The 16,520-nt window shown below is 38.2% G+C and overlaps 1 protein-coding gene across 13 annotated transcripts in view; it reads right to left on the minus strand.

Moving 5' to 3' along the window:
• Nucleotides 1–12,962, minus strand: part of LOC124292543 (otoferlin-like) — a 201,247-nt gene extending 188,285 nt beyond the window's left edge. For 12 of the 13 annotated variants that reach the window (XM_046729677.1, XM_046729672.1, XM_046729671.1 and 9 more), the window contains exon 1: nt 12,419–12,962. In XM_046729677.1, coding sequence (XP_046585633.1) covers nt 12,419–12,497 — 79 coding nt within the window. In that variant the 5' untranslated portion in view covers nt 12,498–12,962. The remainder of the gene's footprint in view (nt 1–12,418) is intronic. The other variant, XM_046729678.1, reaches the window with a different exon arrangement.
• Between the last annotated feature and the right edge of the window lie 3,558 nt (nt 12,963–16,520).

Raw genomic sequence — 16,520 nt, forward strand, 5'->3', positions numbered from 1 at the left:
CTCAAATCAATACCTTTTCAGCTGATGCCAGTGTTGAATTACATTTATGACATTTCAGAATGACACTTTCCATGCAGTGTTCAGGCCATAATCACACTGGAATAACGGAGCTATTCACTCAAATAAGAATAAAAGGTAAAAGATGTTCCATAATAAAGTGCAATAACACCAATGTGTGAACATATTGTTTGCTTGAAACATAGGAGAGGATCAAGTCTGTTACAGACAAATATAAACAAAAGCATCAAGAATTATCTGTGCAGGTTCCAAAGACAACATTCTTAGGACAATATGCACAAAGGCATCGCTATCATAGAGCACTTCAGATATTTTAATCCAGTTGTGTATACCACAAACATTTAGAGAGTTAATAGTAGTTACTAGTAGAGTACATGGTTGGCACCTTGATACTTGGGTAAGAAATAAGTGAACATTTCAAGACATCATTATGGAGATCTTCCATGACAAATGTCAACTTTGTAGGCTTTTCCATGTGTAGAGTACCTCCCACAGGGAGGTCTGGGTGTTTTATGTGTCTGACTTGTGTAATGCTTAACGTTATGTGAAACGAATATTCCTATACCTATTTCTTTGGCATGAAAGAATGGACAAAACAAAATGAAAGTGAACATTCCATGGAAACCTGAAACCTACTTTCTTAATTAAAAAAGTGAAACCAAGTGTTCATGAATCAGTGAGCATGTATCATCTGTCTTTAGCACCAATTGTGAGCAATGGTCAACGTCAGTACTGACCCTAGAAGAGTTAACAATCGATTTAAGAATATTGCAAATCTTTATGTTTACGTTGCTTGTTATATCATTTTGTTGGTGATAAAAAGACAATTTTCAGACACTATTTCTGACTGCACTTGTACAATATAAACGTTCCTGCTGGTGTCTCACATCAAACCCAATCACTTCCAGAATGCATGTATCAATTATTCAACATGCTATTCACATGCATTGCCTGCATGATCTCTGTGCCTCTCCAGGGTGTGCCAACACACACAGACCATTATTTGCTTTTCCACTTTAAGAACAAAGAATGAATTCGTGTAAAATCAATGTGATATTGACAAATTCCTATACACCCCACATCCATGTTGTCATGGGTGTATTTATCATACATAACATGTTTCTTTAAGCACTATCAAATGTTGGTTATGTCTTATTGACAAATCTGGGACAGAATAAATGGTAAAATATATTCTTTTGCAAGCATTGATTCAACAAATATACACAAAGGAAAACTGCATGTGTGAAACATTGCAAAGATTAATGTTCATATCCTGAAGAGAAGTGCCATGTTATTATTGTACTTGAGAAGTGTTGTTCCAAGTGGAATAAAACATGTTTCAATCCATTCAATAATCAATCCTTAAAACATTAGAGTTAAAATTGCAGGTTATGGATTTTTTTGGCATTGCTTTGAGTGTTTGTGGTTGTCAAGGTACTGAGGCACCCTGTGGACAGCTCAAGAGAGACTTGCATACTGTATCTATTTTATCAGTCTCAACAGGAACTGTTTAGCTGGAATCTCATTTGTGTCAGGTATGACATATCATCAAACATGGCTGACTGCTAGCTCCTGTGTAACACCTCAGGCTAGAGATAGCATCACAAATCATAGACAAATTCATCCAGTTCATATCTAAACAACTTCCCATATAATCCGTACTAATTACAGCATTGACAGTTATCACCTGGACAAAGTCTACACATATTATTATTAACAAGTTATAGATATTATCTACGATTGCCCAAGGTAGTGAAACACTTCACAATACTGAGTGGAATGACATTACATACAGTCTTACTGATACACATATGACCTTATGCTGATATCTAATTAAACAAGCATGTAAATTTGATGTGAGATTTGATGGAAGAGAAAGAATTTTCAAACCAAGCATAGAGTCGGGATTACTACAATGACCAGATCTACTACCCTTAATCCTATCTGCTATAGTAGTGGTCATGCTCTTTCCAAAGAAGGGTGACAGATAATCAGGTTTTCCCCCTGGATAATTACATGGCGTAAAGTGATTACTGCTGTGTGTTCTAACCATTTACTCTGCTATCTCTTCTTCACAAGCAAATATGCAGAACTCATTCAGGCTCTCAAGGGAACAGAACACTATAATAAATGGCAGCTGATGCAAAATATGCCCCTATAAAATCGACTGATGCAACATCCAATAAATTTCAATTTTCATATGAATTGATCTAAAAATAGAGGATTACTTTGTAAATGCCATCACCCACCACTGTTTGCAAACATGCAGATGAAATACTGGGCAACTGACAGAATAAACAGTTGGGGATAATGTAACAGTGTGTGGCTGAACTGGTTACCTGCCTGAAGACAACGGCTAGATCTCGGTCCATAGGGACGTGGGTTATAAAGTGCATGGAACTTATGCATGTATGAGAATGGGCTGGAATTGAGTTCTCTTAAACCGAACAAAAAAATGTTTACTACTTCCATGGGCCAAATACTCCAGGCTATCATCACTATCATGTGCTGGTGTATGAGTGTGTGGGGGTGGAGGGGAGGGGCAATTGTTTGAGATAGGGCTCAGGGGTGTACAAGATCAAAGCTTGACTGCCAGATGGTTAGACAGACCACAACATAGTGCCATATCATTGTACTTCATCAGGACAGAAATGCAGCAATATAGATTGGCAACAAAGACTACTGCATAACAAAGATCTATGTCAAGATTAATATCCAAATATGTTTCTTTGTTGATAGTGGGGGAAATGTAACAATAAACTTTAACAAATTGTCATCACAAATAAAACACATACATGCCAAAGTTCAACATAACTGGGACAACTTCACAGAAGATATTTATTAGTTTATTTACAGAGCAAAATAGGCATTTAAAAAAATAAGAGCATGGTCAACACAAGGTCTTATTTAGTTATGGTAAAAAAGGAAACATTATGTTGAATCAAGAACAACCTACAGGAACACCAAATAAGAGACTTTAAAAAATGGCTACCACTGTATTTTCATATTGAAAATGAAATCAGAACTTCTTTAACAATATTAGGTGTTGTTGTTAGTTTAGGCTTCCCTGTGGAGACAATGTGTTAAATGTGAAAAGAAAATGCATTTTGAGAGAAATTTAAACCATTTTCAAAGGGAAAAGTCAAATAAAGATCAAAATATCAAGAAAAATGAAACATTGGGCCCCACTGAACTACACATCAAATTTCATTGACTTCATAAGTATGACAGTTATTTCAGTCTGTCACAACCATAATAACTGTTTTTACAAAGCAGAAAAGTTCTGCATTACAGATCACACCCTGATATGCCATTAACTGTCAAGATTTAAGTATCCTGGCATCACACACAAAGCTAAACCTCAGCTACATTATGGTTTCTCAAGTAGCTTGATGCAGGATTACTCAGATTCAGTTGTTTTAAAGATACACCCAAAAGGAAATATTTGGTATTGTAAATTTGGTAGTGCAAATAATTGCATCCTAACATTCAGGGTTTTACTTATTAATTTTGGTTAAAACTAAAGTTATAATCTACTATACATTTGAGAATATAATACGGAAAGATTACTGTGTATTAATGACAGATATGTCATAATATCCTGGTCATATATTCTTGTATTTGTTGACAGGTTACATGAACACATCATTCATCAAAGGTTGTTGGGACTTCCAACATGTTATGCTTCATCAACAGGTTCATGTTGTACAGATTGTCTTGAGCATAGCATTAAAGTACATGAATCCATCATGTGTGATCAAGTTAGTTTCTAAAAGATAGATAGATTGATTGGATTGCGTACATCTATGTCATTTAATTAAAAACCTGATGTGTTTGATTAAAATCCACTTTATACTCCTTTCACTGAACCATGCCTTTCAGTGTTATGGCTGACACCAGTTTTTGTTTATGTTCCAGGCCTCTAACTGAAACAACACACCTGCAGCCACTGGTAGTGTACAGAAATAGCCTAGCAAACCTATTGTTAAGTGCACACTTCAGTGATGAACAATAACACCTTTCATTCCAGGTCAATGGGTGGAAAATGTTCTCACAGACACTATACATCTTACTCATTCACGTAGCTTAAAGTGTCTTAAAAGATTGCATGTGACACAATAAATTATATAACCATCTATTCATGCATATCAAGCACATGAATAATAGGTTTTGGCTTACATTTGTTGGTTCAACTGTTTACTTTTCAAGATACAACAGTGTTAAAGACAACTATGGCGGCCATGGTAACGTGAATGTATGTGCGTAAGCTGCACGTTGAATCATTCATAATATGTTCTCCAAATACACAATGTCATTTAGAAAGTGGTCAGATGTAAGACATGTTATATTTGGAACTACACTTTCTCAGTAAAGTACAGATACTAGTACTTTTGTTAAGAAAGTGTAATCCCAAATAGAACATGTCTTACATTTGACCACTTTCTAAATGGAATTGTGTATTCATAGCTTTCAGCTGTGGGATTTACACTTGTCAGATTGGAACAAAAAGTCCATGATCTGGACCACCAGTTGTCAGACTTCCATTGTTGTGGAAGCTGTGTTGGCTGAGTGGGTTAGACGGCTGATTTTGTGTGCTTGCAATTAGGTGCCTGATCTTGAGCGTGTTGGTTCGAATCCTGGATGGGAATCAACCCAACAGCAATACTAGAATCTGCACTTTACTGAGAACATGTAATCCCAAATAAAGTAAGCATGATACATTCTCAAATGCAAATCAAAATGAGAGCAAAAGATGTTTTCCAAGTTTGAGGAAACCTGAAGCCACCTACTTCAAGGAAACTTTATTTAACCATCATTTACTGCATGATAAGGTACTATCTACTTTATGCTGACATGACATCAGCATCTTACCATTCATCTCAATAATTTGAACATCATGTGTACCTTGTAACCTGTATGTGCTTTGTGCCTCTGTCGGGCGATCTGAGTGTAAAGAAGGTTCTGCTCTAGTTAGATCATGACCAGCAATCCTTGTTGACTTTCTTTGCAATTAAGTCATTTAATTCCATTTAGAGGTGACACAAGTAAGTGAGAATTTATTGATGTCAACTCCTTCACAATAAGCACGACAATGTTTTGGGGGATTTGTTTGCTCCTTCATTTGGAATGAATGATAGACATGATTATAATAAGATGAATATAACTCTGTAACTACTATCCCACACTTGAGATGGGAATCAGGTGAGGTTGTCATTATGATAGCAAGGTGCTGTACACAAAAGGTTCCCACATTCAAGTTTAATAGACTGCAGTAACATGCATCATATAGTTAGGTGACAACAATCCACGGTAGTCTCAGTCTATACTTATACTGAGAGTCAAATGCAACACACATTCACATGACACTGTAGGTAGTTTGATAATCAGACATTTTTTTAAATCCAACTGTTATTTGGATGCTAAATGACTCAAATTAAGTTAAGTATTTACAAACACAATTTCTGAATCCTTTTTAAAAGTATGTCCTAAGCATGATCCCATCGATCAGTGTTTTATGACAGGACATAAAGTGTAACCTAATATATCCCATGTGTAACCACCAGTTCACCTGGTTGGTTGGTTAATGATTTTCCTGGTACATGATGGCAGTCTGTAAATAATCAAGTCTGGACCAAACAATCCAGTGATCAACAGCAGGAGCATCGATCTACACAATTGGGATGCGATGACATGTGTCAACCAAGTCAACAAGCCAGACCACCTGATCGTGTTAGTTGCCTCTTACGACAAGCATGGGTTGCTGAAGACCAAGTCTACCCCAGATCTTCACGGGTCTAGTTCATCTGGGATCATTACACTTAAGTGTATCACAATACAAACGTTTGTTTTGAGCTGCTAACTAATAGTGCACCAGTTGTTCTCCAACAATATCCCTGAGCATTTGAGCAACGTAACAGCTATTAGACTCATTAGGTAGGTCTATACCAATTAATCTTTGACAACCCTACAGGCCCTTAAACAGCTAGACCCGTACAGATGTATATTCTGTATGAACTAATTAGTCACTGAAAGGATAACCAGCTTCATCAAAAATAGTGAAATGCGCCAGCAACATGAATGGTTAAAATGTCCACTCCTCCTTCCCAACAGACTCTACCTGGGGGGTTGACCAGGTGCCAGGACAACGTATGTGTGTAAGTAATGCACATGCACTGGGATCAGTGGCTGTGAGATATTAACGGTTGACATGTTGGTGTACACTGAAGCCTGAGGTCATCAGGCGATTGTCTGAGTCTGAGACACATAAATCTTCATTAGGTGCTGTACACTAATCCACTTAACGCTGCCAACATATGGCAGGTCTAACACTGTATTCCTAATGCTCTTTAATATTGCTGGAAATGGTAATTGGCAACTAGCTGTGCATCATTAACTGAATATCTTTCTCTCATTACAGCACCATAATTGGTAAACTGGGTACATTACAATATGAAGACTTGTTCATTACAATCCAGCTAAAAGTGAGAGGTCAACATGCTATGACTGGAGGTTGGACATCACTAAACACATTAGGAAAATATATTTAAAACAATTCCTTGAGCATTGCTCATTTGAGCTTAGCATTATGATGACATTACTGTTGACTTAATGTCCTATTGGTTTGAGGATAATAATTCACTCATAAACACATGTACACATCTGGTGTTTTCTTATATGGAATATCCATTTTCTCGCACCAAACTGATAACATCTACCTGAAAGTAGTTTCTGATTTAATTATACTTTCATTTCTCAACTCAATGGCCAGAGAAGTGATCTTGTAGTCCTTGACGGACAGCTGTTGCAGATTCAGCAGACTCACTAGACTATATAAGATAGAACAGTTACTTCACTTTCTTCAGGAATACCTGCACTTGTCAAACTGATGAACAGATTATAAGGACCATCTCTCAGGAAAGTGAACATGGTTAATGTTCTAACTGAACAGACAAGTGAAACTTGTCAATTTCATTAATTATATTCACTCAATTCATTGATACAATTCACATATTTATGGTGCATAAGCTTGATATTCAGAATTCAACTTCATGTTATTATGGCTACTGTTGAGCTTAACAGTGTTGACATAGATACAGTGGATGTAACTTAGTCCTTAAAGTATTGTATCAAGAATAACCTCACGACCATTTTCACTTTACTTGCTGCCAATGTACACAAATAAATCAACATCTATCCACATTAAATTCTAATTTAAAATATAACATCTGGGTAATAATGTTTCCTTGACATGGTCCCCATCCTTGTAGTCTGCCTGAAAGTCTCTCAACAATATTATTTCCCCTTCTAACCAGCTTTTTCTGCACTTTTAAAGTCCATAAGGAAGCAAGTCAAGATTTCATCTGGGTCAGGAATCAATTTCCCATCTCAGTGTGTCTGTTTTTCAATCAGGGGCAGTGGGGTAGCCTAGTGGTTAAAGCATTCTCTTATCATGCCAAAGTCCTGGGTTCGATTTCCCTACATTGATACAATGTGTACAACCCATTTCTGGTGTCCCACACCATGATATTGTTGGAATATTGCTTAAAGAAGCGTAAAACCATACTCACTCACTCCTTTTCAATCAAAGAGGAATTATTTGTTTCTATTAAAATGATGTATATTCAGAGACTAGGTGTTAGTCTACCATCCTTGTAAAATTACATGCAGGCACAGCAGGAACAAACCATTTCCTAACTACAATCCGTTAATGTGGTCATTTGCCTCAATATATTATCAGACCAGCTAAATGAACTAATTCTAAATTCAGTGACACTCACAGAGCAAAACAGAGTAATACTGCAACTGAAATGTGACATGGTTATATGGACAGATATCTGACACAACTTTCATTTTAAACTTGATATCTTTAATACAACTAAGAATCACTTAATATTAATACTTTTATTGCATTTTCAAACCGTTTTCAGTGGATGCTGTAATTTGAGTGCAGTATTGGAAATGGAAACCATGTGTAAAATGAGACTAGACTGTTTTCCTCCATTTCCTAATGCCAACAGCATTATTTGCCTTGGTAGCTTAAAGGTCACACAGGAAGATTGTAAAAACTGTCTTGGTGGCCTTGAAAGGTTGAATATTATTGCATGGAAAAATACTGATTTAATTCAACAGCAAGTATTAACAAGAAAATTTGAAGATTAAAGCAGTGCTTCATTGTCTAAACACTATGTATTTAGTAACGCAGGTATAACAATTTCATAATCTTCATTTGAGAAATATGTAATTATATCTCATGTTCAAGAATGAATGATATTTCTACTCACATGATTTACCAGCTACTTAATACTAGGTAAAAACTATTTGTACCCATCCATATAAGACTTATCAAATACAATTTCAAAACTGGCAGCAATTCCTGACCATGATGGGAATGAGGTAGGAGGGAGGTAGTCTCATGGTGTGGAGTGGTATCATACATACCAGGTCAACTGACTTCAGTGTAGACCCTTGACATGTGCTCAGTGTCTGTGGGGTGTTCTTGGGGTGGAGAGTATGAGCCAGACACCTAGCACTGAAGTAATTCTTCAGCCATAATGGCAGGCAATACTAATGGCAACCACACACAAGTTTTTCCACCATATGCCATCAAGGTGTCCTGCTTGTATCACCCAACATCACGGACACATTGAATACAGAATCAACCACATACCAAAAATGAATTTAACAGTAAGTGTTATGTATGATTTCAAAACTTTCCACTATCCTTTCATCAGTTCTCTTTTTTATCAGTAGTATATGTAATGTCGAACAATATAATTGTTATATGGCAACTGCAAATTAACAAGATATAGAGTCAGTTATGTAAGATTTCAAACATGCTTCCAAAATCAAATGTATTGAAATGAAACATGTGAATCTGTGTGTAAGTTGATCTCGTAGTGTATTATAGGGTTATGGCCGTTCATACAATACAAACTTGAACTGAACTGGAATCATTACCAACAATTCATTGGGACTGTTTGGTCAGTGTCAAACTACATGGGAACAGACTCTGGAATAAGCATGCTCAGTGTGAAATCACTGTGAGGACTGGTGTCATGGAAAGTATGCTGAAATATCATTAATTTCTTGCTTCTTCAACAATTACACGAGCAGAATGCACTGAAATCTTTAACATGTGTGATACAATCCCTAGCTGCTTCATCTGACAGAACAGAATCTGTTTTTGCTGACACTGGCTGTGAGTGTCAGACTTATTCATCTCGAAATGCCAGGAGAGCCATGTGCTTAATAACACAATATTCAATATTTGACAGCACTTTCATTTTAGCTGGAGGCTCCCCTGCTGCAACTACCATGTGCATTTTAAAGTACAGAAAGGTTGCTGACATGCAGTGAGGGGACTTGAGGGATGGAGTGGGTCTTTTTTTTATCACTTTATTTCTTTTTGACGGAGTGTTTGGCATGTCATTTCCACGTTATGTGTTCCTAGCATTCAGCAGAATTCATAAGCACTATACCAGCGTATCATATGACCTCTTCATGCAGCAGAGCAAACACAGCCTTTACTACAAAATCAAAAAATTCTATATTTTATATCTCAAACTAGAGCCATCACAGCTTGAACATTAACAAAGAAGGGGTAGCTTTGGTTTCTCTCCTGACAAGGGTATATGAAGACATTTCTTCAAAGTTGGATAAATCTGTCTTAGAAATGTAAGTTGTTAAGACACAGTCAGAATTTGTTTTAGTGTTAAACGAAGAAACAATTCCTGGAATATGATAAAAAACATGGCTGGATGCCTAGAACATAAAAAGTGTAGTTATTCTTCTGAAATGGATGCTTTCCAATAACCATTCAAAAAGTTCATGACATATATTCTGTTGAGGATAGCATTAAAGATGAAATCAATAACAGGTGCAATAGAGATAATGTTACAGCACCCATGGGAATAGGCAAAATGGAGAAGAATATCAGTACCAGGCAATTACACATTTACCATACTTTCTCCGAGGTTTGCAGAGTAGAAATGTTTAATGTTAACGAAAATATAACTTCTGTTATTATTCTTTAACAAGTGCCTCCATGAAGGTAAAACTGAGCTGTGTGACTCATCTAACAATACACAGGGGAACTGAGATGACATACAAACCACCACAGTGGTGATCACTATTACACCTTCAAATGATGTCTTCATGGCATAAACCTTTGGAAAAACACCCTCTGTATTCAGTGCTTGAATTATTGACAGATTTAGTACTTGTATGGATTTCTGCTTTCCCTGTTTACACAATTCTAGTACTTGTATGTGTATATGCTTTCCCTGTTTACACAGTTTAGGATTTCTATGGATATCTGTTTTCACTGTTTACACAACTTTAGTACTTGTATGGATATCTGTTTTCACTGTTTACACAACTCTAGTACTTATATGGATATCTGTTTTCACTGTTTACACAATTCTAGTACTTATATGGATATCTGTTTTCACTGTTTACACAGTTTAGGATTTCTATGGATATCTGCTTTCCCTGTTTACACAATTCTAGTACTTATATGGATATCTGTTTTCACTGTTTACACAACTTTAGTACTTATATGGATATCTGTTTTCCCTGTTTACACAATTCTAGTACTTATATGGATATCTGTTTTCACTGTTTACACAATTCTAGTACTTATATGGATATCTGCTTTCCCTGTTTACACAATTCTAGTACTTATATGGATATCTGTTTTCACTGTTTACACAGTTTAGGATTTCTATGGATATCTGTTTTCCCTGTTTACACAATTCTAGTACTTATATGGATATGTTTTCACTGTTTACACAATTCTAGTACTTATATGGATATCTGCTTTCCCTGTTTACACAATTCTAGTACTTATATGGATATGTTTTCACTGTTTACACAATTCTAGTACTTATATGGATATCTGTTTTCACTGTTTACACAATTCTAGTACTTATATGGATATCTGTTTTCACTGTTTACACAACTAAAAAGATTAAAAGGTTTTATACAAATGGCATAATCTTCCATAGATGAGGAAATTTCCCAATCCTGATCGTTAAAGCTTCAACAGAAAATGTTCATCTCAGTTGCACTGCTTAATATTCTTCTAATGATTTCAATTCAGTCAGTGCGCAGTTTCCCAGTTGTAAAGCATTAACCAAAGATGGAAAAAAGGTAGCATTTCTCAACCTTGTGAGGCACATATTGAAATGCTCCAAGAAGTCTCCGAGGGAATACTCATTTCTCTCCGAAGGCAATTTTCTATTACAAATTCTATTTTCATGAAAAACGACTAACATTCTAATCTTCTGGGTCAGTGACTCAAAGCCAACCAATAAGGCCTTTGACACCAGTTGAGGTCCTTGTGTTAGCAGCTTAAGTGATATAGGGGGATCAAAGCAGAATGGTGCCAGGAGATCAGTACATCACGACTGCTCCTACCAGTCACTGTATGCTTACCACATAATATTTGTATTACACAACATCACTATATGCATTAATGTGCACTGATGTTATGAAATATTACTACATACATTATATCAAGCTGTTTCAGTGCTATACACATAATAACAAATTAAAATAACTAAGAAACATGTAAATTAGATGTCAGGATTTGAGATCATTAAAAACATGCTGAAAAGGATAAGGTCTGAAAGCTGACTGGAAGATGTCAAACATTTTTATTTGTATACATCATGTAGTTTTGTATCGTTTGGTGTAATATCATATGACCGCAACTCTATTTTTATGTACAAACTCTTATTTTATGCATGTTTTATGATGTCCAGCAGTGAGATGAACATAAAATATCCATCCATCTGCCTGTTTGTGTGTCCATTCATCTGCCTGTTTGTGTGTTTGTGAATCCATCTGTCCATCCATCCATTAGTCTGCTAAAGACCAGTCCAGGGAATATTTCAAGTGAACATGTTTAAGGAAGCGGAACACAGCAGGGTGTTTGTACAGGAGCAAACCACCCTCAGCTGTTATCTGAAACCCTTTTGACTGAGCCTGCTCAAGCAAATCAGCACAGTTACAACATATCTTTCACGGAAGTGAACAGAAACATCACCAGAAGTCTGTACCACAGATTTTCCACAAATCTAACAGTGCATACTATACTGTGTATGTGTGTACATAGTGATTTCTAAAGGCATTCTACCTCAGTGCTGAAACTGTATACTTTAAATCAAGAATCTGGCTACATGTTGTCATGCACCACACACCGCTTTCACAGGTGAACTATAAATGTTGCTGAAATGTGAACTGTAGATGCAACTGAAAATAACATTCCAAGACAAGTCCAGGACATCAAATTTCACTCATCTGAAAGTTGCAACCTGATCAAACTGTCACAGCTATCTCTCAACAAGAGTGATGTTGAAAATCAATGTGACAAACTGAACAGATTAACCTCACTCACCTCGGAATGACACTTTGGCAAGGCGATCCGCCTTTCCACGTAAATTTTCTGCATATTTGAGATGCAGTATCAAAGCCATCCTTAATGTAGTGTCCCCCTAGAGTAGATCCATGTGCAACAAACCAGCCTGACTGACTGTCACCGCTCTGGCTGTGTGTACAAGCGTCCGTCCGGCCAGCCCTGTAGTGATGCCAGAGAGCCGATGCCAGCCACTTGCCTCACTGATACACTCCGGGGCTACTGCCGAGCCATGTGTAGGAATCAAGCATTACCAACGTACTACGTACATAATTCATGGACTTGCTGTTCCAGTAAGTGCGGTGGCCCCCTACAAGCGATAAGCCTTCTGTCTTTACTTACTATGCTTAGTCAATGGAACAGGGCTATTGATTTCTCCACACAATACAGGGCACACATCTCCCAGGAATGACTGGTCTGCGCAAACCCTCACAACTTTCAACTGACACTATCAAAGTATTTCAGGTTGTTATGGTTACAATTCTGGCCCTTCTGTATCCTGTACACACAGGGGATTATCAGATGACCCTGCCCACATATGTCTCACCTGGTCATACATATTCTTAAATCTGTCAGACATGTTTGTGAAGCAGGGGTAGGATGATATGGGTGGATGGAACTAACACATGATTGAAGTGGCTGCCATCACTAGAACATCTGCAATTCAAAACCTGATGTTGAGTTTCTCATCTGGAGCTCTATCATTATCAGTGATGGATAACAATTGAGTGTACAGTCTGTACAATTACATCCGATTGACATTTCAGGAATGGTCTCCTAGTAATTTGGAAAAACTCCAACTTAGTTCTTTAACTAGTGATGTAAGAAAACAATAATTATGTGGGAGTTGGGAAGGTGAATGAGGGCAGTTTAGACTATTGATTTTCTTCCAGTGTCAATTAGACAAAGCTGATGCTGATGAGGTTTGGCAATGTGACAATATTGCAATCTATCCAGCCCATGAAAATGAGATGGATATATTTGTCGCTGTCCCAGAATAATTTCCAGCATTACTTGTACGTAACAGATACAGACTGTTTATAAGTTTGTCATTATTTACATAAATGGTATCATTGTTATACTAAAGAGAATTACAATACATCAGGGACTATGTACCAATGGTCATTGATTACAGACTTGGTAGATACAAGTAACCATTTAAGTTTGGCCCAGCACAAAAGTTACATGTCAAAACAAGGGAAAGCACTTTGTTTAGTGTACACAAACATTGAAAAGGTACAGCACAAATATTCATATGTACTGAATGTATGGTGCTAGTTTTGGAAGTTGAGACACTGTAAAGTGTTACTGGGGATGCTTGAGACACTGATGGTAGTGGAGACACTGTATAGTGTAAGGTATTACTGGTAGTGGAGACTGACTGTAGTGTAAGGTCTTACTGGTAGTGGAGACACTGTAGTGTAAGGTCTTACTGATGGTAGAGGAGACACTGTAGTGTAAGATCTTACTGATGGTAGTGGAGACACTGTAGTGTAAGGTCTTACTGATGGTAGTGGAGACTGACTGACTGACTGAGTTTAGTTCTGATGGTAGTGGAGACAATAGTTCCAGCAATACTGATGGTAGTGGACACCAGAAATGGGCTTCACATTGTGCCCATGTGTGTAAGGTCTTACTGGTAGTGGAGACACACTGTAGTGTAAGGTCTTACTTTAACTGGTAGTGTACCCCACCCATACTAGTGGAGACTGACTGTAGTGTAAGGTTTTACTGATGGTAGTGGAGACACACTGTACTGTAAGGTCTTATTGGTAGTGGAGACACACTGTAGTGTAAGGTCATACTGGTAGTGGATACATACTGTAGTGTAAGGTCATACTGGTAGTGGATACACACTGTAGTGTAAGGTCATACTGGTAGTGGAGACACTGTAGTGTAAGGTCACACTGGTAGTGGAGACACTGTAGTGTAAGGTCTTACTGATGGTAGTGGAGACACTGTAGTGTAAGGTCTTACTGGTAGTGGAGACACTGTAGTGTAAGGTCTTACTGATGGTTGTGGAGACACACTGTAGTGTAAGGTCTTAGTGGTAGTGGAGACACATTGTAGTGTAAGGTCTTACTGGTAGTTGAGACACACTGTAGTGTAAGGTCATACTGGTAGTGGATACATACTGTAGTGTAAGGTCTTACTGGTAGTGGATACATACTGTAGTGTAAGGTCATACTGGTAGTGGATACATACTGTAGTGTAAGGTCTTACTGGTAGTGGAGACACTGTAATGTAAGGTCATACTGGTAGTGGAGACTGACTAGTGTAAGGTCATACTGGTAGTGGATACATACTGTAGTGTAAGGTCTTACTGATGGTAGTGGAGACACACTGTAGTGTAAGGTCTTAGTGGTAGTGGAGACACATTGTAGTGTAAGGTCTTACTGGTAGTTGAGACACACTGTAGTGTAAGGTCATACTGGTAGTGGATACATACTGTAGTGTAAGGTCTTACTGGTAGAGGAGACACTGTAGTGTAAGGTCATACTGGTATTGGAGACTGACTGTAGTGTAAGGACATACTGGTAGTGGATACATACTGTAGTGTAAGGTCTTACTGGTAGAGGAGACACTGTAGTGTAAGATCTTACTGATGGTAGTGGACACACTGTAGTGTAAGGTCTTACTGATGGTAGTGGAGACAGACTGTAGTGTAAGGTCTTACTGGTAGTGTACTGTAGGTCTTACTGGTAGTGGAGACGCTGTAGGACACACTGTAAGGTCTTACTGATGGTAATGGAGACACACTGTAGTGTAAGGTCTTACTGATGGTAGTGGATACATACTGTAGTGTAAGGTCATACTGATGGTAGTGGAGACACACTGTAGTGTAAGGTCTTACTGATGGTAGTAAGGTCTTACTGATGGTAGTGGAGACACTGTAGTGTAATGTCATACTGGTAGTGGAGACTTACTGCAGTGTAAGGTCGTACTGATGGTAGTGGAGACACTGTAGTGTAAGGTCTTACTGGTAGTGGAGACACTGTAGTGTAATGTCTTACTGATGGTAGTGGAGACACACTGTAGTGTAATGTCTTACTGATGGTAGTGGAGACACACTGTAGTGTAATGTCTTACTGATGGTAGTGGAGACACTGTAGTGTAAGGTCATACTGGTAGTGGAGACACTGTAGTGTAAGGTCTTACTGATGGTAGTGGATACATACTGTAGTGTAAGGTCATACTGGTAGTGGAGACATACTGCAGTGTAAGGTCATACTGGTAGTGGAGACTGACTGTAGTGTAAGGTCATACTGATGGTAGTGGAGACACAGTAGTATTATATAATGATAGTCCGGGATCAAGTCCAACAAAAGCCTCTGCAAAGACTTATTTCACAAATAAAGCTTTTGTCAGGCCCTTAGATCTCGCCACCATTGTATCTACTACTTTTGAGCCCCCTTTAATTTCCCGCCCACACTTGGCACTATTGTGCCGCTATGCCACGTTGTTTTGTTAACTTCCCAGCACATGTGGAGGTAACATTGGCAGGAGGTAACATTGTACCCGTCTGATGCGATCAATAATTCCTCTCTAACTTAACCCTCTACCTGGCCCATCTCTCAAGTAGTACAAGTTCGGCTCGTCTGCTTTGATGTCCACTTTATCTATGTTGTAAGTTTTGACTGACCATATTGGGTCAGTGGCTCGCTTACGGCTATCACCCTTGTGTTCCCCCGGCTGGTATAGGTACCTCACTAGGGCCCTATCTGGTATCTGTTTCTCCTTCCCACGTAATGGAGCAGCCGACTCTGCCACTATTGATTTTAGTTTGATAGCGTCTGCTGGTTTCTTGCCGGTGAGACGGGTGGTTTCGTGGTTTATGGCCGACACCACCTGAGGTAACCGAGCTACCCATTCAGTCGATCGTTTTCCCGGGTTGGCCATCTCTCTCACATACTGATGTCCGAATAAGCGCTCGGCCAAGTCCTATTGAATCTCTCAACTATGGCTTGGCTGCGATGGGCTCCGGCCGTGCCACGTCTGACCTTGGTATCGTGTTTATCCAGCAGGTGTGACATGGCACCCATGAACTCCCGCCCGGGATCAACTTGCAGCTCTGTTGGCCACA

This window comes from Haliotis rubra, unplaced genomic scaffold, assembly GCF_003918875.1.
Source record: "Haliotis rubra isolate DU_JTF1 unplaced genomic scaffold, ASM391887v1 Scf52, whole genome shotgun sequence".
NCBI lineage: Eukaryota > Metazoa > Mollusca > Gastropoda > Lepetellida > Haliotidae > Haliotis > Haliotis rubra.